At 37.4% G+C, this 26,487-nt stretch overlaps 1 protein-coding gene across 8 annotated transcripts in view; it reads right to left on the bottom strand.

Annotated features, from left to right (window-relative positions):
• The window catches only part of FILIP1 (filamin A interacting protein 1), a 274,497-nt gene that overhangs the window by 67,978 nt on the left and 180,032 nt on the right, over positions 1–26,487 (bottom strand). For all 8 annotated transcript variants that reach the window (XM_036094072.2, XM_036094073.2, XM_078055077.1 and 5 more), the window contains one exon: positions 2,271–2,444. In XM_036094072.2, coding sequence (XP_035949965.2) covers positions 2,271–2,444 — 174 coding nt within the window. The remainder of the gene's footprint in view (positions 1–2,270; positions 2,445–26,487) is intronic.

Genomic DNA, 26,487 nt, shown 5'->3' with positions numbered 1-26,487 from the left:
CTTTCATATCCTGGATTTTAATTCACAAAGAAGCTCAGGGGGATTTAAAATTTGCTGCTTAATTTCTCCCCAGATATTTGGCAAGGCAGAGGGGGTCCACCACATGGGGTTCATTGCTTAACCTCTGGTGAGTTCTATTGGATAACCTAGCTGGGCCTAATTTGGTACGGAAATTAAAACGAGCAGTGATTTTGGGGCTTGAGATGCAGCATGGCTTCTAAGAATAAGAGCTAGACTATCCGCTCATGGTCCCAGGAGGCTAATGGAACAGTGATTGTATTGGGATCGTCCCTCATGAAGTTGGAAGAAGGACTCCTGCTCCTGGGTAACGACAACTTGATTGTTAAATCCGAAAGGTTAGGAGACCCCAAATTTGTAGATGGTAGAAGATAAATCTTTTCTCCTTCTAGCATTCTATTTTTCCCACAAAGTGGGACCTTACCATTTTGTCAGAATTGGGAAAAGTAGCCTCTGTCTTTCTCTCTACCTCCTCACTCACTCCTCCCCAAGTGAGGAATAACTCTTCAGATTGTGAGCTGAGGGGAGAAAGAAACCAAAAAGCTTGTCCAGCTAAGCCAGTTCTAAAAGGACCACCCACAGGATGGGTGTTTTCTGCTCTGCTCTGCTCCTCTGCCCACAAGATAGGAACCCTTGGGTTAGGCCTACTTTCTGAAGGTAGGTCAGAAACTCCTTCTTTGTGTACTTTCCATAGAACTCACTGGGTTAGAGGCAGTGCTTTTGGGTAAGTGTGGGTGCTTTCAGACCTACCTCTCCTTTGAGGTGTTATCCCAAGCTCTAACTTGGGAGAAAAGAATTAGGAAACTTAAATGATATCCAAACTGAGTTCTCCAATCCAGGGGGTTATCATAAGAATATTTAATGAATATTTTGACCTCATTATGTCTTTCACGCCTCAAACCCCTCCAAGTTTGGAACTAATTATAGGTGTGAGCGAATATCACAATATCATGCTCAAATCCCAGCAAATGCTAATGGATAGTATTTGTTGAGTACTCAGTATGTACCAGACACTGTGTTAAGAGCTTTACAGACATTGCTTCATTTAATCTTTACAACAACTCTAGGAGATACACACTGTTGTTACTCCCACCTGACAGAGAAGGAAATAAGCTTAGAGAGCTGAAGTGACCCGCCCAAAGCCATATGCAGCTGGTAACCGTGGCTCTCAGACATGGAAGTGGATCCAGTCGTTTGACTGCCTCCCATCATAAATCATTTCTTAACATTTTAGGCAAAGATTAAAACGAGCTCCAGCTTATCCTTGCTGCAGAAATTAGGGTAATTACGGGACCATCAGTCTGTTGTGAATAATGTCTCAAGCGGATCTTATCTGAGATCTGTCAAACTGAGCTTCTACAAAGGCTTGACATAAGATATTATCTTTTATATTATATTATTATCTTTTATATTATAATAAATTGCTTCACTTTTAATTTCTGTGTTCTTTTTCTTCATTTATAATGTTAATTTCATATCTCTGCATTTTTTTTACATGAATTCTGAAGTCAGTATGGCTAGATCTAGCAACTATTTCCCTAATTTAGCCTCAAACTTCTACTACAACATGAGAATACTTTTAACATGTAGTATCATGGGAAATTAATAACAATAGTAAATAGTTCCTAACACAATCTTATATAAAAATGATTAAATATAGCCCTATTAGATTTCACCTTAAAGAATTGTCCTAAGCATTTCATTGGGATTTTGCCTCAACCATTGCATTTTAGCTACTCACGTGAGACCATTTTAACTATGACAGAGTCTGTGAGATACTAAAATACAGTCCCTTTGTAAATATCAATAATAAAATAAATGTCCATCAATACAATATCAATAATCAATTTAATTTTAGGTTACCAATTTAATAATGATCCTGACAACTCAATGCCAAAACTGATGAGCACTTCAAATTTTTACCCACATCATCTCCTAGAGAAATAGAAGAATAACAGACTGCAAGAGCATGTAATTAGCGTAATCACATGAGAAATATGTTTCAGGCTTTAAGTATATTTAAGGAAATGCTTCTAAAATTCTTATCATTGCAATGCATCCACTATAATTCATGTAATTCATATTACATTGTAAATTCATATAATTTATTTAATTACACTTTAATTCTATACTAGTGTATCATAAAAATTTTGCCTTTGAAAGAAAATGTTAAAGCATGTAAAATGGAAAACGTGAAGCCATCACTCTGAGGTACCCTTATATACGGGAACTTGTTGATGTCATATTTTTACCTCTGAAATCGGTTTCTCATAGACATCTTCTCCTATAGACTTCTCCTGGGCTAGGATGGCGTCTCGGTGCAGGACTCGCAGCACTTTTTCTGGCTCTGCAGACCCATAATGAGCCTCCAGAACCTCAGGCTTGGTTTTCTCTGTCTTCAGCATGTGGATCACATCCTCCCTGGCCTGTGGTAGAGTGCGGCAAGGTCAGACGGTTGACAACATAAATCACATGCCAGACTCACAAAATCAACACAAAGCTTATTGAACACATCCCCATCTCTTCGGGACTATTGGCAAATTCACTGGGTATTTTGTTCTTATTTTTTATCAGAAGCAGATTGGCAAGCAGATACTCTGCTTCAGGTTGCTAGGAAGCAGGCAAGCAGAAAACAGATTTGTGCTAATATTAACTACATAAAAATTGCTTTATCTAAGTAGAAAAGATTCTGAGTGCTTTTGAATCAGGAGGACCTGGGATACTTCCCCATTTCACTGTAAATGAGGTCAAGGACAATTTAAAGTTTTCTAGTTTTCTATTTATGCTCTCAAAGAAGTATTCAAATCTGGTTTCCCCATTCTAGTTATAACTCTATGTGTAATTAACAAAAGCAGCCTTTATTAGTGAGTTCCTGTTTCCCATCAAGCGATTCATTTTATACAGAAACACATGGTTGGGAACTCACATGGTGCTGGACTGGGCTTTTTGATCTAAGACATTCACAGCAAAGGTGAAATTTAACTCCTGTAACATCCAGACTACCAATCACATGAGCCAAATTGGTGGGGTCAGTGTTGTTCTTTTGGTTTCTCAGCAAAACTTCAGGACTTTGTTGAGTTCTTGAGAAAACCACATGATTATAGGTTTTATATCATATTGACTATGGATCTCATCACATAATGCAAATACATCTGGATGTATTTTCTACTGGTTAGTAGTGATGAATTTTCTAGTTATGATGGAGCTGACATTTGGTAAATGTACCCCCATCTGGTCATATACTTGTTTTTTCCAGTAATGGTGATGGGTATGAAGTATCCGGACCTCATGCCAACTTATACCAAAGAACAAACTGGTGGGCAAGAGTTGCAGTCTATGGCAATAGAATAGAGTTTTCCCCTGTGTTACGCTAACTATGGGTTTGAAATTATAAACCTGGCTCATTGTCATGGTATTCTAAACAAAGGAGCTAACTAGTTAGTCTCAAGACAGGAGCATTATAAAGTTTCTCTTTCTTGAGGTTTCTCACTTCTATTGCTTTTTCATAGTCTCAAAATTAATCTAATTCCAGATGGCTAAAGACTATTATGGAAACGTCAATAGACTGGAATTTGCAGATTTTCCCCATGTTGTCTCTGCCACATTTATATGTGCTCATTTCAAGACAAAAATTGGAAAATATTAATTTTGAAGTAACTAGTAGTTTGGAATTAGCAAGAAAGTTAAAGTCAGAAAATAATTTAATGGAAAAGCAATGTGTTTCCACATAGAATGAAAGAACTTAAGCATAGATACAGTACCAGGCTATCCTGTACAGTATCTTTGTGCAGTTTAGAAAAAGGTGTCTACTTCCTCTGGGAGATACAGCCTGAGTCAGAGTGCAGCTTACCTAGCAAGAAAAGAAAGGGCTATATTTCAACCCCTATCTATCCCCTCTCCCAGGCACCCTTGTGCAAGGTATAACTCCATTCTCTAAATGGTGGCCCTGTACTGAAGGAGCCTAAGGTCTGTCATTGGTTATTGGTTTTCAGGCAAATAATATAAATAAGGAGCTTTTAGAAATGTAAATAGGTAGCTATTTCAGTTCAAAAGTTTAAGCTATGTGGTTTTAAAACATGTAAATACTGTTGCTATCTATCTTCTTGACCAAATCTTCTTAATCCTCTTAGAAGATAATAGTTTCTTTTGTTCCAACTGATATGAAACACTTTTTTCTTCTCTCCCTAAAAATGTGCTTATGCTTGAGTTGTATTAACTGTGATATGCTACATATACCACACATTTCATTCTTAGTTTAATTACTCTAGACACTAATTATCAAAGAAAAAGAGGCTATGGTGGTATAACACTGGGCATTATATATTTAGAATCACACTATTCATCATGAGCTTACTAAAAGCTTTTTAATTGCGGGGCGCCTGGGTGGCTCAGTTGGTTAAGCGACTGCCTTCGGCTCAGGTCGTGATCTCAGGGTCCTAGGATCGAGCCCCGCATCGGGTTCCCTGCTCGGCGGGAAGCCTGCTTCTCTCTTTCCCACTCCCCCTGCTTGTGTTCCCTCTCTCACCGTCTCTCTCTGTCAAATAAATAAATAAAATCTTTAAAAAAAAAAAAAAGCTTTTTAATTGCTATAATAATAATCCTGAAGGAATACAAGTGTTGCCTATAAATCACTACTATTTAAAGTAGTTTAATATAGTAAATCAATCATTATTATTATGGTGTCTGTTTAATCCATGGGTTAATGAAATGACCGTAATCACAATAAATTTTTTAACTATTTTATATGATTTAATGTATGTAAATAAGGTCCTACATTTTGGGGATAAAACCGCTTTACATTCCCATTTTAAGAAACTTCTTAATTTTTTTAAAAGATTTATTTATTTATTGAAGAGAGAGAGTGTATGTGCAGGGGGAGGGGCAGAGGGAGAAGGAGGGAGAAACTTGAGCAGACTCCATGCTGAACACAGAGCCCGCCGTGGGTTCCATCTCAGGACTCTGAGATCACGACCTGAGCCAAAACCAAGCATCTTAACCACTGTGGCACCCAGGCGCCCCGAACTTCTTAATTTTTATATAAAAGAATGAAATACAAGATGTAAGAAGGTTCCTGTCCTTAAACATTACTGTTTTCACACAGAAATTTCATCAGAAGCAAGTAGTTAAATTCTTAGGGTGCTGCAGCGGTGCTAAATAGACCAATGTATTTATATATATGTAAAAGGACCTAGAGGGAAGAGTACTTTGAAGAGGACTCTAGAAAAAAGAGAGAAAGGGGTCAGAGGAGAAAGGGACTAAATAAAATTGTTCAATTTATTTAGTCCTGATGATGACGGAGAATAAATATGAGATTAGGGTATAAAAACAGACACAGAGGGGGTCACATTCTTCTCTTCCATCCTACAAGTTCCTCTTTGTGCCAAGGGAGACATATGGAAGCCAAGAACAAAGATGTCCCTGCAGAACTGTAACTGCACCAGATGGAGCAAGGGGTTGTCTCAACTGGCTACATAAGGAACTGATTAAAAACATATGGGGGCAGCAAAGAGCTACTCTGCAAAGCCCAGGGCCAACAGGTGAGTGTGTGATTAATCTTAAAAAGTCAACAGAGGGTTTCTGGGCTTTGCTGGGAGAGCAGGGAACTGGCGGGGCGGAGGGGAGCGGGCTGGGGGGCAGAATAAGACGCAGAACAGGTAGAGCCACAAACAGGTGGCATAGTTCAAAAAATAAGAGTTAAATCCAATCATTCATCCAATAAATATTTGTGCACATTCACTTTGGGCAATGCATTGTGTTCAGTATTGGAGATATAACTGCATCATCAGAGATTAAATCTGGAAGGATATGAACAAATAATTGAAAGGCATTGACATGATAAGTCTTAGGATGGAGGAGATACAGGGGGCTAAGAACTCCATCTAAAAATATACTTGACTTGAATATAAGCTAAGGAAAAGGCTTCACAGAGGAAGTGACCCAAAAATCTCACAATGAGTACCTGAGCCAGAGAAAGAGGGGAAAGGGTAAGAGTGTTCTTGGCCAAGGAAAAACTGTAGGCAAAAGCCAAACAGATGTAGATGCATGGGCTGGAAAACATGAAGCTGGAGTGATAAATAATGGGCAACTCATGAAAAGCCTTGTAAGCCAGGTAGTGAGTTTGCATTTTCTTATGGAACAGCAAGAAGCCTTGGAATTTTTAAGCAGCAGGACAGTGACATGGTCAGGTTTGTGTGGTAGAAAGATCATTTACCCTGTTAAAAACGTACAAATTCTGAATCAACAAGTGTGTTGGTGCAGTCCAGGACATGTGATTTAAAGTCTCTGCAAAACCCACAGCTAAAATCATACTCAATGGGGAAAAATTGAGAGCTTTCCCCCTAAGATCAGAAGAAGAGAAGGATGTACACTCTCACTACTTTTATTCAACGTAGTACTGGAAGTCCTAGCCACAGCAATCAGATAAGAAATTAAATAAAAGGCATTCAAACTGGTAAAGAAGTAAAACTTTCACTCTTTGCAGATGACATGATACTACAGATAGAAAACCCTAAAGACTCCATCAAAAAACTACCAGATAGAACAGTCACATTGAATTCAGGATACAAAATCAATATTCAGAAATTTGTTGCATTTCTATATAGTAATAATGAGGTAGCAGAAAGAGAAATCAAGAAAACAATCCCGTTTATAATTGCATCAAAAATAATACAAGACCTAGGAATAAACGTAACCAAGGAAATGAAAGACCTGTACTCTGAAAACTAAAACATTGATGGAGAAATTGAAGATGTTCCAAACAAATGGAAAGATATTCCATGCTCATGGACTGGTAAAATAAATGTTATTAAAATGTCCATACTACCCAAAGAAATTTACAGATTTAATTCAATCATTATCAAAATATCAACAGCATTTTTCACAAAACTAGAACAAAAAATTCTAAAATGTATATGGAACCACGAAAGACCCAGAATAGCCAAAGCAATCTTGAAAAAGAAGAGCAAAACTGGAGGTATCACAATCCCAGATTTCAAGATAGACTACAAAGCTGTAGTAATCAAAACAGTATAGTACTGGCACAAAAATGGACACATAGATCAATGGAACAGAGTTGAGAACCCAGAAATAAACCCCCACTTATATGGTCAATTAATCTACAATAAAGAAGGCAAGAATATGCAATGGGAAAAAGCCAGTCTTTTCAACAAATGATGTTGGGAGAACTGGACAAGTATATGCAAAAAAATGAGATTGGACTACTTTCTTACACCATACACAAAAATAAACTCAAAATGGATTAAAGACATAAACATGAGACCTGAGACCATAAAAATCCTAGAAGAGAGCACAGGCAATCATTTCTCTGACATTGGCCATAATAACGTCTTTCTAGATATGTCTCCTGGGGCAAGGAAAACAAGAGCAAAAATAAACTAGTAGGACTACATCATAATGAAAACTTCTGCACAGTGAAGGAAACAATCAACAAAACTAAAAGGCAACCTACTGAATGGGAGAAGATATTTGCAAATGATAAATCCAATAAAGGGTTAGTATCCAAGATATACAAAGAACTGATACATCTCAACACCCAAAACACAAATAATCCAATTAAAAAATTGGCAGGAGACATGAACAGACATTTCTCCGAAGAAGAAATCTGGATAGCCAGTAGGCATACAAAAAGATTCAACATCACTCATCATCAGGGAAATGTAAATCAAAATTACAGTCAGATATCACCTCATACATGTCAGAATGGCTAAAATCAACAACACAAGAAACAACAAGTGTTGGCAAAGATGTGGAGAAAAACGAACCCTCATGAACTATTGGTAGGAATGCAAACTGTGCAGCCACTGTGGAAAACAGTATGGAATTTCCTCAAAGAGTTAAAAACAGAGCTACCCTATGATCTATTAATCACACTCCTGGGTGTTTACCCCCCAAATATAAAAACATTAATTCAAAAGGATATATGCACCCCTATGTTTATTACAGCATTATTTGCAATAGCCAAACTATGGAAGCAGCCTAAGTGTCCATCAATAGAAGAATGGATAAAGAAGTATGGTATATAGGGGCACCTGGCTGGCTCAGTTGGTAGAGCACCCAATTCTTGATCTCAGGGTCTGAGTTCAAGCCCCATATTGGGCATGGAGTCTACTTAAAAAAAAAAAAAAGGCATGCTACACACATACACACACACACACAATGGAATATTATTCAGCCATAAAAAGAATGAAATCTTGCCGTTTGCAACAATATGAATGGATCTAGAGAGTCTAATGCTAAGCGAAATAAGTCAGTCAGAGAAAGACAAATACCATATGATTTCACTCATGTGTGGAATTTAAGAAACAAAACAAATGAACAAGGGAAAAAAGAGACAAACGAAAAACAGACTCTTAACTATAGAGAAAAAACTGATGATAGTCACCAGGGGGGAGGGGAGTGGGGGAGTGGGTAAAATAGGTCAAGGGGATTAAGAGTATACTTATCTTGATAAGCACTGAATAATGTATAGAATGGTTGAATCATTATATTGTACACCTGAAATTAATATAACACTGTACATCAATTATAGTGGAATAAAATAAAATACCTCTGCAGGTGATTTTAAAGCACAGCTGCACTTAGAAACCACTGCTTTAGGACAGATAGGCCAATTCAACACTAAAACCACTTAAAACATCTGCTATGTTAGCTCAAGCTTCCAGGCAGGGTGGTCTAATTCTTAGGTACTTACTTGACCCAGTGGTTTCTCATGTTTTCGCTATGTTATCAGTTGCAATGATCCTTCTTCACCAAGGAATCATGATCACTTCACACCAGCAACCTAAACCAGGGGAGTCCCTGGAAACCATTGGAAGTGTTTGCCAGTTCTGGGAAATGAGGGTAACTAATTATCCCAGTTTGCCTAGGATTAAGAGGAGATGGGCCCCACAAAGCTAGACTTTTGAAAATCAGAACAGTCCCAGGCACATTGGGATGAGTTGGTCATCCTATGACAAAGTGGTGGACAGGAGTGGACAGGAGACTAGATATCCTAAAATGTCCCTGTATCTAGCTATTGGCAGCCATAGGAGGCTTACTATACTCAAGTACTGAATTTCAGTGACAGTGTTTCTAAAACTTAGCTTTCTTTAAAGGCAAAATGCCATTATTGATTATTATGCCTGGTGACAATTTCAACTATATTTTAAACTGTGGGATTTTTCAATCTTTGGGAAAACCCATAATGAGTCGGAAATAATGCTTAGTTCTTATGCACATGTGACATAGATTTTTCCACACTTCTAAAATGGGTATGTATATGATTCTGGGAGGACAGGGTAAAATCGAGCTAAAGAAATTATAGCTTCCTGAAGCACCACAATTAGTTGAAGACTTGGGGTGAGTGGGAAGTAATTTAAAAATTTTTCAAAAATTAATACAATTTTAATATTCATTTTAATATTTAGGATTTAAAAGTTCCTAAACACTCTTGCTTCTTTGTATTATTTCATTAACTACCTAAGTATGGTCCTGTTGCTGCAGTGAGCCAAGGAACCCTAGAAAAGATGGTCCTGGATGACCAACGCATGCCCATTCTGTTAATGCTTTCCTATTTTGGCAACTCCATTCAATGTTCTGTTTCTATTTAAATAAGGTAATTTATTGGTTTACTTGTCTTTCTTTCTTAGGCTGTGAGCTGCTTTGAGGACAAAGATGTATCTACAGTACCTACTAAAAGAATGCTTGCTCATGTGATAGGAACTCAGTAAATATTTTTCAAATAAAAAAGTAAAATTAAATGATGTGAAGTCAGAAAGGCATAAACTGGCACTGAAAATCTCAGAACAACCTTTACTTAGCCTTGTTTAAAAGAGTTAAACAATTAATTACATTTTGTGAACTTCTACTCTTTCATCTGACATTTTTGTCTATAATTTAGGAGTCACTTTGTTCTTCTTAAGTTTATTGCAAAAAGAAAATATGTAAACGGAATAAGGGAAAACAGTACTTTTTACCAGAATGTTGCAACAGGAAATGGACTATCTTTAAATCTCATACAAGTTGAATTATACTATTTACTCTTGTTAGGTAAATACAAATACTATAAATATATTGAAAGAAAAAAGCTATGTAATTATGATGATATTAGCTATTACTACAGAAATTAAATCCATTTTTTCTCCTGAATTTTAGGACACAAAGTTAACATGATTAGTAACACAACAACATACAAGGAGAGGATTCAAACATGGTTAGTTTAAAGGGCCGTTGGGGCTAAAAATGTGTCTTTTGGTTTCTCTGGAGAAATTTCTTTCCATAAATATATGGTCAATAGTGCCTAAAAGTCTCTATACCCATGTTTATTAAAGATCACTCCTTTCTAGCATTTCAGACAGAAAATCATCCAAAAGAAATATTTCATTAAAATGTTAAAAGCAGATGCTATTTTCATGTTAAAACTTGATGTTATTATCAACATAATAGCTTGAATTTTTAAAAAATAAAATCCCAATGATGTTTTTTGCAGAAATAGAAAAATCCATCCTAAAATGCAGAGGGACCAAAGAGTCAAAATAATATTGAAAAAGAACAAAATGGAGGTTCCAGACTTTCTGACTTCAAAACTTACTAGAAAGCTACAGTAATCAAAACACTGTGGTCCTGGCATAAATACAGACACGTAGACCAGTAGAATAGAATTGAGAGCACACAAATAAATCCTCACAAATGGTCACATGATCTTCAATAAGAATGCCAATACCACTCAATGGAGGAAGGACAGTTTTTTCAACAAATGATGTTGGAAAAACTGAATATTTGTATGCAAAAGAATGAAATTGGACCATTATCTTACACCATATATAAAAATCAATTCAAAATGATCAGAGACCTAAATGGAAGAGCTCAAACTTTTAGAAGAAAATATAAGGGGAAAACTTCATGATATTGGATTTGACAATGATTTCTTACATGTGACACACCAAAAGCATGAAAACAGCAAAAAAAAATAGCTCCGTGAAATGCATCAAAATTTAAAACTTCAGTATCAAAGAACACAATCAACAGAGTGAAAAGCAACTCACAGAATGGGAGAAAGTATTTGCAAATAATATATCTGATTATCTATTAAGAGATTAATATCCAGAATATACAAAGAATGCCTACAACTCAACAACAAAAAAACAAAATTTAAAAATTGGACAAAGAACTTAAATAGACATCTCTCTAAAGAAGATATACAAATGCCCACCAAGCACTTGAAAATATGCTCAGTGTTACTAGTCATTAGGGAAATGTAAATCAAAACTACAGTCAGACACGACTTCATACCCACTGGGATGGCTATCATCTAAAACACAGGAAATAACAAATATTGGCAAGGATGTGGAAAAATTTAAAACATTGTGCCCTGCTGATGAAAATGTAAAATATTTTAGCCACTATAGAAAACAGTATGGTGGTTCCTCAAAAAATTAAAAGTAGATTACCATATGACCCAGCAATTCCATTTCTGGGTACCTACCCAAAAGAATTGAAAACAGGGACACTCATGTTCATAGCAACATTACTGGCAATAGCCAAAAGGTAGATACAACCCAAGTATCCATTGACAGATGAATGGGTAAACAAAATGTGGTACATGCACACAATGCAAGAGTATTCAACCTTTAAAAGGAAGGAAATTCTGACACATGCTACAACATGGATGAACCTTGAGGACATTATGCAAAGTGAAATAAGCCAGTCACACAAGGACAAATATATGATTCCACTGAAACGAGGTATTTAGAATAGTCACATTCATAGAGACAGAAAGTCGAATGGTGCTTATCAGGGTCGGAGGGGGAAGGGAAGACAGAGTTGTTGTTTAATGGGGACAGAGTTTCAGGTTTGGAAGATGAAAAAAGTTCGGAGAATGGATGGTGATGGTGTATAACAAGGTGTATACATTTAATGCCAATGAACTGTGTACTTAAAAATGGTTAAAATGGTCAATTTTACCTTGTGTATATTTTACCAGTTTTAAAAAAATTAAAAGTACCTTGTTTGCCCCCAAAATAATTGGAATAAGAAAAGAAAAACCATTCCCAATTCTTTATTTAGAAATTGCCACTTTAGAGAAAAAAGTAAAATTCCAAGTAATAAATTATAAAAGTTCAGTCATATTTTCCTTATGATTAGTTAGCTGTATGTCAGAGTCATCCACGGATTTAAGCACATTTTCACTACTTATGTGGTTTTCTTCTTTTTTCTTTTTACACACTTCGGGATATTAATAGTACAACAGCTGCTGTGTCCCGGATTAGAAATTAGATAAGGTCACAGGTTCCCCCATGCAGTGCTGTGATGCTACAGTGTATAATTTCTTAAATTCCAAAAGACTACAAGCTTTTTGTTCTGTGCTAATAAAGACCTTGGGCAGAGTCTTTAAACTCCTCACCCCTATATATGAGCAGGTCCAGCAGATAGGGTCCAGCTTTCTGTGAACAAGTTGAGAAGCTGAATTCCCTTAAAGATGGGAGAAGCCTTTGCTAAGGCACAACTAGATGATTACTTTCTCACTGTGGTTGTTTATCTAGCTCCATAAATTTAATCCCTTCAGCAAAAACCAGCTAGATGAGACCTAGGACAGAGAAAGCATCTCTACTAGATGTGGTACCAGACATCTCTGTACAGACATCTCTGGTACAATTCTGCTTATTAGGTGAAATTTTGTTCACCTCCTTACTTTTTTCTATGAGTGTCTCCTTATTAGATTGTCTCTAGAAGTTATTTTTCAAACTTGAGCAAAATCTTGTGATGTAATCCTGTCTGGAGGGTTGACTGGCAGGGTGGCCTTGCCATAGGGCTATTTGCATGAGGAACTAAGGCTCTTCCTGGGAAAGAATTCATCCCAAGGGAGGAAGGGCACCATGTTGGTTGAAGGACAATAGAGCAGGGTCAGAGGGGAAGGGTGAGTCTGAGTGCAGCACAGTGTCTGTCACTCAGACTCCCCTCCAGCCCATCCCCCTCAATCCATGCCTGAGTCTCAGGGTGAGGGATGGCCATAAAAGACCTAAATAAAACTGAGAGGAATTGGTAAATTAGAATTCAAGATGCTATGCTTCAGTAGTAAGGGGGTGGGGGAAGTAGGAAGGAGCAGTCCTCTCTATATCTTGCATCATGCTCTCAGTGTAGACATCAGTCTGAGTAGTCTCCAAGTAGACATCAGCTGATGTAAACAGAAGAGGAAGCCTTTGGGGCACACACAGCGGTGTTGGCTGGCTTTCAGCAGGCACTTACAGGGGTAGCCATCATTACAAAAGTGGGTTGGAGTAAGAACAAGGGCAAAATGGCAAATGCCAAATGCCAAATGGTAGCCCAGAGGAGTATGCAAAACATGTGTGGGTCATCGTCTGAGGACTTCTAGCATATTATGGGAGGAACCTCAGGGAACCTGGCATTCCCACAGAGCAGAGAGGGCCAAAGGCAGGAGAGGGAGAAGATAGCTTAGTTTCTTTGATCTTATTTTTATCCTGTGTCTGGTGAGGGCTGGGAAATATAAGTAAGACTTTTTTCAAAAGAGAAAATATTTCAACCAAACAAGGTAAGACTACATCATCTAGACAGAATTTATACATGAGGTTTATTTGAATCACCCAAAATAGAGTTCCTTCAGATTTGGCTTTTGGGCTTTTTTTTTCCTTTTTAGGGCTTGGGAATAGGAGCAACCTCAAATGAATTATAAAGCCCCCTCCTCTTAAAAAGAATATAATGCACATAAGTTACTGTCTTTTCACAAACTCAGGTTGTCATTCTAAGTATCAGTTGTTCTGGTGTACTGAAGATGTATTTTGCTGTGTGGTTCTTTCAGCCGCTGGTTTTTCATCTTTCTCTTTAAACAAGTTCTTGATGTAAACTTAGAGCTCGTGAAATGCTTATTTTTACTAGAACTCAAGAGAAGCAATGTGGTAGAAAGAACATGCACTTGGGAATCTTGAGTTAGAAATATGCATGATCACTACTGCTAGTGGGACTTGAAACAAGGGAGTTAGCTTCTCTGAACTCAGTTTCCTCTCCTGTAAAATGGGCATAGCAGCAGCTACGTCACAGCTCCTACAGGAGCTAATGTATAAAGTGCTTGGCAAATGTTAATTACCCTGCCCTTTGGGAGCCAAATAGACAAACTGTGGCTCTGCAGTTTACTCTCACCATGTAACCTTTGGCCAGTTAGCCCTGAACTTCCGTTCCCCCATCTGTATGAGAATGAAATATATATGAAGTGCCTAATGTCATGCCTGGAATGCTGTAGGTGCCCAACAAAAGGCAATTTCCTCTTTTCTTTTCTCATAAATGTAAATTGGCTGATGGGGAACAGCTGCCATCGACTGAGTAGCATAACCAAAAGCCTTTCCACAAACTGAGTCAGTAAGTCAAAGACTAAGGCAGTTTCCCTCATCCCCATTCCTCTCAATATCCTTTGACTACAAAAACCACTTCTAACAATATCTGTGATTCCTAAGCCACAAACCTAACAGGCAACTGGCAATCCCATATTGGCTTGTCCTGCGCTTGTGAGCTTCCTGCTCTATTTGTTGATGTAATTTGAAGGAGCAGCTTTCTCTCTAATTCAAGAATTTGGACTGCACTGTTTAGAGTCTGCAGTTCCTTCATCACCATGTCAAAAGATCAAATTGCAGCAGAAATGACTTACCATTTTTTTAGACTTTTCTGAGTATTCTATTTAAAACCTGGCATCAGTAAGAATGTTAAATAACACATCTTGTACTAGCACTCATGTGAAAAGTAGGCATTGCCTATAAATGAAGGTGCAACCAAAGTCAAGCCCTCTGATTTAGGAAAATAAAACAAAAATAAGTACCCCCAAAATAGAAATGTTAATTTTAAAAAGGTGCATCTTTGACGTTTAACAAAATTCCTATAAGAGTTCCTACTTGGTATGTCCTTTTTTTAAAGAAAGGAGATCCTGAGAAAGCTACAAAACTTCTACGATACTTCTGATTTGTCAAAATGCTTTTTATGGGCAATATTTGGCCTTCTTGTGCCATGTCTCAGTTTGAAATGCCAAATCTACTTGTTCAAAGAGAAATTGTAGCCCATTGTATCTGCTCATACAATTACTTTGCTTTTTCACTATATTGGATCAGAGATGGGGCATATTCAGAAATTTTTTAAACAAGAATATCTCAAGTGAGGGGCACCTTGGTGGCTCAGTTGGTTAAGTGTCTGCCTTTGGCTCAGGTCAGGGTCCTGGGATCGAGCCCTATGTCGGGCTCCCTGCTTCTCCCTATCTCTCTGCCCCTCCCATCCCCCCTCCCCCCCATGCTCTCTTTCCGAAATAAATAAAATCTTAAAAAAAAGAGAAGAATCTCATGTATATTATTACCTACGTGCTAGCGTTTAGGAATTATGTGATATTCTGAAATTTGAGAAGGGGCATAAAATTTGTAGAACTGCCATTTCCGATGCCTGATACTTCCCTAATTACTAAGTGGTGACACTTAGTACAATGGCTCATTTTCTCCCTCCCCACAACACTGAGAATTCAGTGAGGGCAGAGGTCTCTTGGTTTCTTTTGTGTCCTTAGTCCCTAGCACAGTGACTGACACAAGTGGTTGTTCAATAAACATTTGCTAAATGTATGACTAAAGTGTGTGTGCATGTGTGTGTGCATGCACATGTGTGTGTGTATTGTATGTATATGTACTCTACTTGTCCAACAGCAGTTTCCTGTGTTTCCCCTTTTCTAAGCATGTGCATTTTCTCCTTTGAGAACAGAACAGCTTTTTTAAAATTGACCTTTTCTCTTTCACTAGAGAAAGTTTAGATTCCAAAAGATACTGGCTTATTACTCTCATTATGTTCATGAAATCCCTATAAAATCTCTCCCTGATTCAGGTTCCTTCTTGTATACAAGGAAAAAGAGAAATGAACTATAGGGGATGCTCATTACCAACAGTAGTTATTTTCTGGAAGTTACACTGAATCATTGCTCCTAGGGGAAGGCTCCTACAAGCCCCTCATCACAGGGTTTTCATCAATCAATTAATATATGACCTTGTTTCATGTGTTTTTCTGTTCAAAGACGAATGAATGAATGAATGAATATACATAGGTAGTTATCTGCTTCTGTACAAAGTGAAGACTTTCTCTGAAATGACAAGGAAAAGGATAGGAGATTCTACGTGTGAGAAAAAAATCATAGCCAATTAAATGGCAAAAAAAGGAAATATATGTAATAACTACAACAAATACAGGGTAACTATCCTCAGTTATAAAGCATTCAAATATGTCAGTGAGAAAAACCCTAACTAAGGCTTTTTGTTAGGACAAAGATTGTGCATAAATATGTTCATTACAATGTTTTTTATAACTGTAAAAATATTGGAAACAGCCTAAATGTGCAATACAGAAATATTAGAGTAGTATTATATTCTACTATCTATATTCATACAATAAAACATTTTACAGACTTTAAAAAGTATATTTCAAGGGATGTTGAATGATGTGAGAAATGCTTATAACAAATATGATTTCAAATTTGCATATACACTGTGCTTGCAATTATGTAAAAAATACATGTGAACAAAATTACCCAAATATTCACAATTATTCTTTTAAGCTGGTAGAATTATGGGTGATTGATATTTTTCTTTGTAACTTTTCATAATTCTAAATAAGTGTTTCTCAAAATTATTTCACTTGTTCTCCTAATGAGATTTTTTAGATTATTTTTTGTAATTACCACGTTTATAAAATTTCAATACCACAGATAGATTGTAAATCTGTTATGTACGTACTGTGGTCTTTTTGAGGGTCAGAAACCATTGTAGCATCTAAAATTTCTTTGCCACTCTAAGAATCAGTTTTCACCTTGTTGGGAATAATAGCACCCTTACTGAGAATGCATGTTCTAAATGATCTATATTGAACTGGTTTTACTTTGATATTAGATTTTAAAAAAATTAAAGAAAGTTCTGAAATAGGTCATTTCAACTCAGAGGAATAAATTTATAGTAGAATTTCTGGTCCTCTGGTTATTTGAAATTTTGAAACAATGATCTTTATATCATGCCTAATATTGTTTATGTAAGTAAACATCTATTCCGGCTAATACATTTGGCTCTATGTACATAATATGAAACTAACATATTTTTCAGGGAAGGACAGAGTTGAATTTAGTAACAACCAATACTTACATTGCACCCTGGTGTGGATAAAATTCTTTTCAGGGGTATTATTTCTCTTAATTCCATTCTCCAGGTGATTAAAATAAGGCTCAAAAAATTAAATGGTTTGCCCAAGGTCATAGGATTCATAAGAAACAGAGTTATCTGATTCCAAGATATTTATTCTCTCCATTACAAGTTGCATATGCAAATACAATATAAGCACAAAGCAAAGGAAGGCCCTGGAATTAAACTCTGTGGGTAATGTTTCCTGTCCTAACATTTATCCACAAACGGTGCCGCCACCATCTGGTCCAGTTTCCCCACACTACATAACTTGATTGCCTTGCCATGATCTTGCCAACATTTTTTGAGCACTATCATCTTTTGAGTAACTTCCCTAAAAATGCCACACTTCTTTCTTCAGGCCAGAGCACGTGAGGCAGTGAACCCAATCCTGTAAACGTACTTCTCTAACTCTCCAAGACCCCTTGCCAAGCCACTGCTGCTGGGAGACAGCCCTAGAGCACGACTTCTTGCAATGCACTTTGAAGTAGATAAAATATGCACTCATGGACATCTGTCTGTTATTTCCTGCACTCACAGCTTTGTTCTTCTTTATTGCCAGAGAATTCTAAGGATGATGTCACTTTTCTCTGAAGAGAGCAGGCCATCAGAGCTTTTCACTGACATAATTAATTATCTGTAGCTTGATTCTGGGCCAGAAAATTCTCAAGGCACAGCCCCCCACAGAATTAACTCTACTGTGCTTGCTATTCTTAAACTTTTAAAGAGACAGGGTACCATATCTTTTTTTCTTTTCTCAGACACTGATAATGGTATTTTTGTTCAGTGATATCAAGTAACAGAAAGTGAACTGGGGCACTATTCTATGATTTCACAAGGAAGACCTTCGGTTCAATGGGCAGCAAAATCTAAATGTCACTACAGATCAAGTATACAAAGCAAAGCTTTTAGGGCTTAGTCTTAAATGCTACAGGAATGCATCACAATTACTGAATAGACTCTTTGCAGGATCTTGTGAATCTGCAGCCAGAAAAATGAGATCTCAACCAAAGCTAACCATGTTGAATTAGCCACAAGGTGAAAAGATTGTTTACCACCTGCAACAGCCTAAAACATCGATTTATGTAAACTTTACAAGATATAAGAAATTACCAGAATGGTGACCAAATATTTTGAGAGTTTTCATCGATATCTTTATATAGATCTAAAGCAAATTAGTAAGTTCATCAGAAAATATCACTCTCCACTCTGCTGGGTTTCAAGATTATGTAAATGAGCTATTACTTGTCTCTTAAAAATTGGGGCTTGGTGGGGAATGATCAACACTGTAGATGTCATAAAGTAGTGGAGGGGCTTTGATGGAATTGGCCCTGCTTTTCAGGTGAGTGATAAGGTAATATCCAAGAAATCTCTCAACTTTCTCAACTCTGGTGGAAATAGCAATATCCTAAGACCATAGATTTGAATGTGCATATTAATATTGCCCTCCACAAAGGAATTGTTATTTATGGTCTATTCTGCTGCTTTGATTCTGCAGAAACTAGTTTAAATTGTATTCTCTCTAGATTAATTTAGCTTGGCAAATTATTTCTTTGGATCCACTATTGAAATTGTTAAGGATTTAAAATTATAATGTAATAGTTGATCATAAAAAAGATCAACATTACAGAATCAACATTAAAGAAAAAGTGAAGGTATATGCCACATGCTCTCAAATTCCACTCCCCAGACCTAATTTTATTAATAATTTGAAGTGGATCTTTTTAGAACTGTCTTTATAAATACAGATGTCAACACACACACACATTGTCTCTACCTCTCTTCCCATCTCTTTTTCTCCCTAATATTACTGAGCATTTACTATATGCCAGGAAATGTGCAAAGTGCTTTCCAAATATTATCTCATTTTAACCTCACAATAACCTTATCAGATAGGTACTATTATTTTTTTAAGATTTATTGATTTATTTTAGAGAGAGAGAGAGAGAGAAAGATCACGCAAGTGGGAAAGGGATAGAGGGCAAGAATCTCAAGCAGACTTTCCACTGAGCGTGGAGCCCCATGCAGGGCTCAATCCCACAAACCATGAGATCACGACCTGAGCCAAAACCAAGAGTCAGAGGCTTAACTGACTGAGCCACCCAGACACCCCAGGTACTATTATTATCATCGTTTTGTAGATGAGGTATCTGAGGCAGGTACAAAGAAGTTCAGTGACTGCCCAAAGTCACACAACTAACAAGTGGTTGTGTCAGAACACAAATGTACAGTCTAAATCTGGAGCTGGTAATCTTAATATGATACTTTATGAATTTTCCATAGATATATATCAATATAGAATCTCTCAAATATGTACCACTTTATTTTTTATTCAAATACAATGGAAAGCTCAAGAAGGATGAAATTCTACTGATGCCAATAATACTCATTTCACCAGAACTAACAGATATGTGTTGCGTATTTGTTTTTCAAATCAATAAATTCTTTGAGTCTCTTCTCTTTTCACATATCTATTTCTCAGTTGAGTTTTTTTTTTTTCACTTTGCTCAATTCTTCTTACTTGAATCTCTAACCCAAAGTTTAGATCAAATTCTTTTTTTTTTTTTTTTTAAGATTTTATTTATTTGACAGAGAGAGACACAGAGAGAGAGGGAACACAAGCAGGGGGAGTGGGAGAGGGAGAAGCAGGCTTCCTGCGGAGCAGGGAGCCGGATGCGGGGCTCGATCCCAGGACCACGGGACCATGACCTGAGCCAAAGGCAGACGCTTAATGACTGAGCCACCCAGGTGCCCCTAAAGTTTAGATCAAATTCTAATACCAAGTAAAAAAATCCAAGTGAAAGATAATTGTGTTAGACTAGAATTCTGTGTTGAATTTGTTTGAATATCTCTTTGATTTGTCTTCCTCCCTTCTTTAGTTGAAAGTTGAAGAGCCTGCCTACCACTTCTCTTTCCACAACCATCAGCATACACCATGGACGGAGCAGTTAGTTTTCTCCCTCCTTCTTCCCACTCTCCTCCCTTTCTTCTTCCGTCTATTTCTTCATTTATTCATGTGTAAAGTTGCTATTCTGCTAGTTGTTGTGATGGATCCCACATGAATAGGACATAATCCCATGCTTGCATGACTTTATACTAAAGTAGGAATGAGATTTGGGAAGGTGATTCCTAAAACTAATTGTTCATCCAGAACCTTTTGGAAGGAAGGATGGGAGGAAAGTTCTAGAGCATGGGATAGCATAGGGAAGTCATAAGGAATGAGTAATTTTAATTCCAGGTTTTTGACCAACCTAAATGACTCCAAGCCATAGCAGGACTTTTGATTCATAGAATCATAGGACTTTAGAGTAGGAAAGAACTTAACCCTATGATTTATAGCTAAGGAAACAGGTTCAGAGAAGCCAGTGATTTCCCCAAGGGGTACAACTAATTGGTTGTTGATTATATATTAGAACCCAGGTCTCCTGATTCTCAGACCAGGGATCCCTCCATCATACTAAAGCACTAGTAAATACATTGCAACAATCTCAAGTAAGAATTAATCCATAGGCTAGTTAATTTGTTTAAAAAATGTGAAATAAGCAATTTTTTTGAGAGGTCATTTTTTAAAATAAGCATTTGAGGGCGCCTGGGTGGCTCAGTTGGTTAAGCGACTGCCTTCGGCTCAGGTCATGGTCCTGGAGTCCCGGGATCAAGTCCCACATCGGGCTCCCTGCTCGGCGGGGAGTCTGCTTCTCCCTCTGACCCTCCTCCCTCTCATGCTCTCTGTCTCTCGTTCTCTCTCTCTCAAATAAATAAATAAAATCTTTAAAAAAATAAAAAAAATTAAAAAATAAAATAAAATAAGCATTTGAATGTTACCGAGCACACTTGAAGGAATCGTGGCTTGCTATAAAATCAATGCCCTAAAAAAGTAATTGACATTTCACTGAAATTGATTTTATATTCAAATACATTATTTGTCCATTAGCAATACGAATTTGGTTGCTGAGCTCAGAACAGTTGATTCAATATTTTTACCTTAATTTTCAGGTCAGTGCACATGTAAAGTATTATTTATAGCATACTTTCTTCCCATGTGCAGTTCTCATAGTCAACCAATTTTCTTATAGTCTTCCTGAGGGTAAATGTTAGAAAAAAGTTAATTTTGTTATAAGCTTATCAACAACTACTCCCAATAACCACTTGTCATTCAAAGTTGGGAGCACTCTGGTTAAACATGTTATATATCATGGTCTTATGACTTGCAGTCCCCCTCTTGGGAATTTTTCTTTTCATTCCTAAGCCTAAGCCTGAGCTTTATCTGACAACCTGACATTGAGTCTGATGTTTAAAAATCTATGCCTCACTCGCTTGTATAATATTCTCAATGCATCAGCTTTTTTACAATAAATGACCAAGAACAATTGGCCAAGATTCATTGTAATAGCTGGGAACTTTCAGGGAAAGAATTTTCTTGATGATGACAGAGTTAAAACGGTTCATGGTCCCCCTAGTTTGTTTCAAACTCCTGCTGCTTTTTTGTAAGTACCAAGTTGCCAAACCTTGTTGTTTCAGACAATTGACATGCATTGACCTCTACTGAGTTTTTGTGGTTAGGAACCTTAACTGAGCTGTCATTACCATGCTTCATCATCCACAAGCCATTGGTCAGATGAAAGCATGGCAGAGATGACTAAACAGAAGAGGCAGGTGGATGAGATCAGACAACCAGTGCTGCCAGATTTCTCAAGGCTGAACTCATTATTTCATGTTCAGCTGTGGCCAGTTTTAAATAATATTATGAGAATATCCCTAAATTTCCTTCCAATTTCTCCATGACCTCAAGGCCAACAAGCAAGTAGTCTGAATGCCCTCTTTCTGAAGCCATTCTTCACACATGCTTAACCCCAAGAGCTAATTCAGCCAGACACCATGGAGCTGCAATGACATGGTTTCACTCCAGCTGAAGTTCTAGTGGTCACCTCACAGATGGTGTCATATTCATGGAGATCAGTTCTGAAGGCTCACATCCCAAGATGACTTAACCACAGCAAAACCATCTGAAGCATCTCTTCCTGACATGCCTGGCCTTGTTTTTTCTTGCCACAGCTCCTAGGGACTCACCAAAGCCATAAATAAAGAAAATAATCATGTACTTCTGATATTGCAGCTGCTAAAGTGGAGGCACTTGGAACTTTGGGTATTTAGGTACTGCGAGTAAAACCCACTCCACTCAGGTTTCTGCTCTTATCACTCCCCTTAAACCTCTCTTATCAAAGCAAACCATGACTTCCCTGTTGCTAAATGCAGGGGTCAATTCTCATTCCTCATTTTCTCTGATCCATCAGCAGCATCTGATGCTTTTGATCTTTCCCCACCTTGAAAAATTCTTCACTTTGACTCCAAAACCCCTACTTTGCTAATTTCCCTCCTACCTCTCTAGTTGCTCATTCTCATTCTCCTTTGCTGATTCCTCCTCACTTTCCTGACCTCTGAGTGAGAGAATTCCCTGGGGCTCAGTCCTTGGACTCTTATCTTTTCTAAATTTACTTTCTTCATGATTTCACCCAGTTTCATGGAATTAAATACCATCTATACACAGGTGACTCCCAAATTGATAACTCCAGCCCAGACTTTGCCCTGAACTCCAGACTCATATCCAAATGCCTACTGGATAACTCTCTGTACTTGAATGTCTAACAGCATCTCAAAAATGACATGTGCAAAACTTCATTGCTGGTCTCCACCTGTCTACTCTGCTTCACCTACAGCCTTCCTCATCTCAGTAAATGACAACCTCTGTTCTCCATTTGCTGGGCCAAAGAACTTTGGAGACAGCCTTAGATAATCTCTTTCTCACATAACCCACGCTCAACCTGCCATCAAATACTATCTGTTCTCCTACAAAATTTGTACAGAATCTGAGCACTTTTCAGTTACATGCTAGTCCAAGCCACCATCAAGTCTAGTTTGGATAAAGCTTGTTAGTTAGGTGCCTGTTTCTGGTGGTTCACATCAACTCAGAAGCAAAGAAGTAAATAACTGCTGACAAAGGAAAAGATCTCTGCATTTCCTCTATATACTCAATCATTATCAAGACAACTAAAACTAAAACTGCGTTAGAGTTCATAGGAGTGGAATTTTAAAAAAAGACATAATGACATTTTTAAATGTTAGATAGTTATTCTGCAAATATTTGTTAAGTACCTAATATATAGAGATTCTGATTACCATGAACAATGAAAAATATCCAAAAGAAAACAAATATCTTAAAAAAAAAAAAAGAAAACCACAACCTGATTTTTAAATTCCTTTAAAGATCCTCTGATTATAAAACCATTTCTTTTAAATAAGAATAGCTGGGGAAACTCAGAAACAGTGTAATGAGAGAGAAGAGGTCCTTCCACACATGAAAACATATTATAGTGCTAAAGTAATTAGAAGTGTGGTACAAGCACATGAAATAGGCAGAGAAATCTATGTACTGAACCATAACTCAGAAATAGATTTAAATATTATATTATAGAATAAAAGTAACATTTCAAATCACAGGGGGAAAAAGTGAAAAATCAATTAATGCCTATTTACCTATTATTTCTCATTGTAGAATCGTTTATCTTTATTCTACTCTGTGATGCTGAGTCTAGAACTCTGCAAATTGTATTTCCTAGACTCCTGCACTTGCTGCTTCCTATTGGGCTCTGCCAATAGGAGTCACTGGAGGGATATTAAAAGGTGGGAAGGGGAGAATAAAGAGTGCCTTTCTGTTTTGTCCTGTTTCTCTGACAGTGTTCCAGCCCCAGCTTCTTCAGACCTTCCAGAACCAGCCCATCCAGCTCTCTCTCCTCAGAGAGGTCCCTCCTCTGAATTCCAAGATCTAGTGATTCTACCTCTTGCCTTTGTTTCCCCAGCTCTAGAGGCAGGCAGTTATTGTCTCTGGTTACCTCAGCATTCTCTTTGTACTCTTTGCATTTTTTAGTATCTGTATTACCAAATCCCTTTATTAATTCCTTTCTGTTTGAAATATCTAGAGTGGTTTCTGTGTTCCTGTCTGGACCCCAATGGATACAACAGCCATCTATAAAAAAAAGCAAAATGACTCGCCTTAAACAAAGATGAATTCTAGATAGGTAAAATAATGGGAAAACTGGAAGGGAAAAAAAAAAAAGAACTAGAAGAAAATTTGAAGGGAAATTTTCATAATCTAGAAATGGGAAAGGCTTTCTAAATTTGACCCGAATCAGAAGCCATAAAAGAAAAGATTGATGTCTGACTAATAATAGTAATAAGAAATTCTGCATAGCGGAGAGAGGGGAACCCTCCTACACTGTTGGTGGGAATGCAAGCTGGTGCAGCCACTCTGGAAAACAGTATGGAGGTTCCTCAAAAAGTTGAAAATAGAGCTACCCTATGACCCAGCAAGTGCACTACTGGGTATTTACCCCAAAGATACAAATGTAGTGATCCGAAGGGGCATGTGCACCCCAATGTTTATAGCAGCAATGTCCACAATAGCCAAACTATGGAAAGAGCCAAGATGTCCATCAACAGATGAATGGATAAAGAAGATGTGGCGTATATATACAATGGAATATTATGCAGCCGTCAAAAAATGAAATCTTGCCATTTGCAACGACATGGATGGAACTAGAGGGTATTATGCTAAGCAAAATAATTCAATCAGAGAAGGACAAGTATCATATGATCTCACTGATATGAGGAATTTGAGAAACAAGACAGAGGATCATAGGGCAAGGGAGGGAAAAATGAAACAAGACAAAACCAGAGAGGGAGACAAACTGTAAGAGACTCTTAATCTCAGGAAACAGACTGAGGGTTGCTGGAGTGGAGGGGGGGTGGGAGGGATGCGGTGGCTGGGTGAAGGACATTGGGGAGGGTATTACTATGGTGAGCGCTGTGAATTGTGTAAGACTGATGAATCACAGACCTATACCCCTGAAACAAATAATACATTATATGTTAATAAAAAAAATTTTTTTTTAAACTTGGAAGGAGCAAAATCCAAAAAAAAAAAGAAAGAAATTCTGCAATTCTGCATAGCAAGAAATACCAAAAGTAAAGTCAAAATAAAAATAACGAGATGGAAAAAATATTTCACTTATAGCTCATATCACAGACAAAAAACTGATTTCTCTACTATATGAATATAAGACCAACGATATAATAGCTAAAACAGGCAAAGGATAGAAACAGTCTAATCACAGAAAAAGAAATACAAATATTTCTAAAAACACTTGAAAAGATACTCAACCTCAATCAGAAGAGAAATGTAATTTAAAAGTACAAGGAGATACCCATTTCACCTACTATATTGTCAAAGGAATTAAAACACCAGACTGGCGAAATGATAATATACTGTGTTGGCAAAAGTGTGAGAAAACAGACCTAGGCAATTTAACAAAATCTACCACAAACTCAGCAGTGTATAATGTATCCATGCAGCATTGATTGTGAAAACAAAAGACAGGGTACAGTTTAAATACCCATCAACAAGGGACTGCACTAAGGTACACCCAACTACCATACCCTCCACAGGCATTAAAAAGAATGTAAAATCGGGGCGCCTGGGTGGCTCAGTCGTTAAGCGTCTGCCTTCAGCTCGGGTCATGATCCCAGGGTTCTGGGATCGAGCCCCGCATCGGGCTCCCTGCTCGGCGGGAAGCCTGCTTCTCACTCTCCCTCTCCCACTCCCCTTGCTTGTGTTCCCTCTCTCGCTGTGTCTCTCTCTGTCAAATAAATAAAATCTTTAAAACAAAAAAAAAGAATGTAAAATCTCTGTATGTTCTAATAGGGAATGATTTCTGAGGCATATATGATGTCTGAAAAGGGCCAATTGCAGAAAAGTGTACATAATATGTTCTGTTTGTGTAAAAAACAAAAGAAAATATACATACTTGCATACTTTATGCCTTTTTTAAAGTTCTTCAACCATAAATGTGAATCAGTTATTCAAATTTCTTGGGGCACCTACATGGCTCAGTCAGTTAAGCGTCTGCCTTTGGCTCAGGTCATGATCTCTGGGTCCTGGGATCAAGCCCCACATCAGGCTCCTTGCTCAGTGGGGAGTCTGATTCTCCCTCTTCCCTTCCCCCCTGCTTGTGCGCTCTCTCTCTCAAATAAATTTTTAAAAATCTTTAAAAAGATTATCCAAATTCTTAAATAAAATATTTTTAAGTTAACTAGACTTACTGTGATCATTGTTTTACAATATATATGAATCTCAAATCATTATGGTGTATACCTGAAATTAAATTATACCTCAACAAAAAGGAAATATAATAAAATTGTTTTAAATCCCACACAAAATATT

The sequence above is a fragment of the Halichoerus grypus genome, chromosome 9 (genome assembly GCF_964656455.1).
Source record: "Halichoerus grypus chromosome 9, mHalGry1.hap1.1, whole genome shotgun sequence".
NCBI classification, from domain to species: domain Eukaryota; kingdom Metazoa; phylum Chordata; class Mammalia; order Carnivora; family Phocidae; genus Halichoerus; species Halichoerus grypus.
Note: the sequence above shows the minus strand (reverse complement) of the source record. Positions and strands in the feature narration are given on the sequence as shown.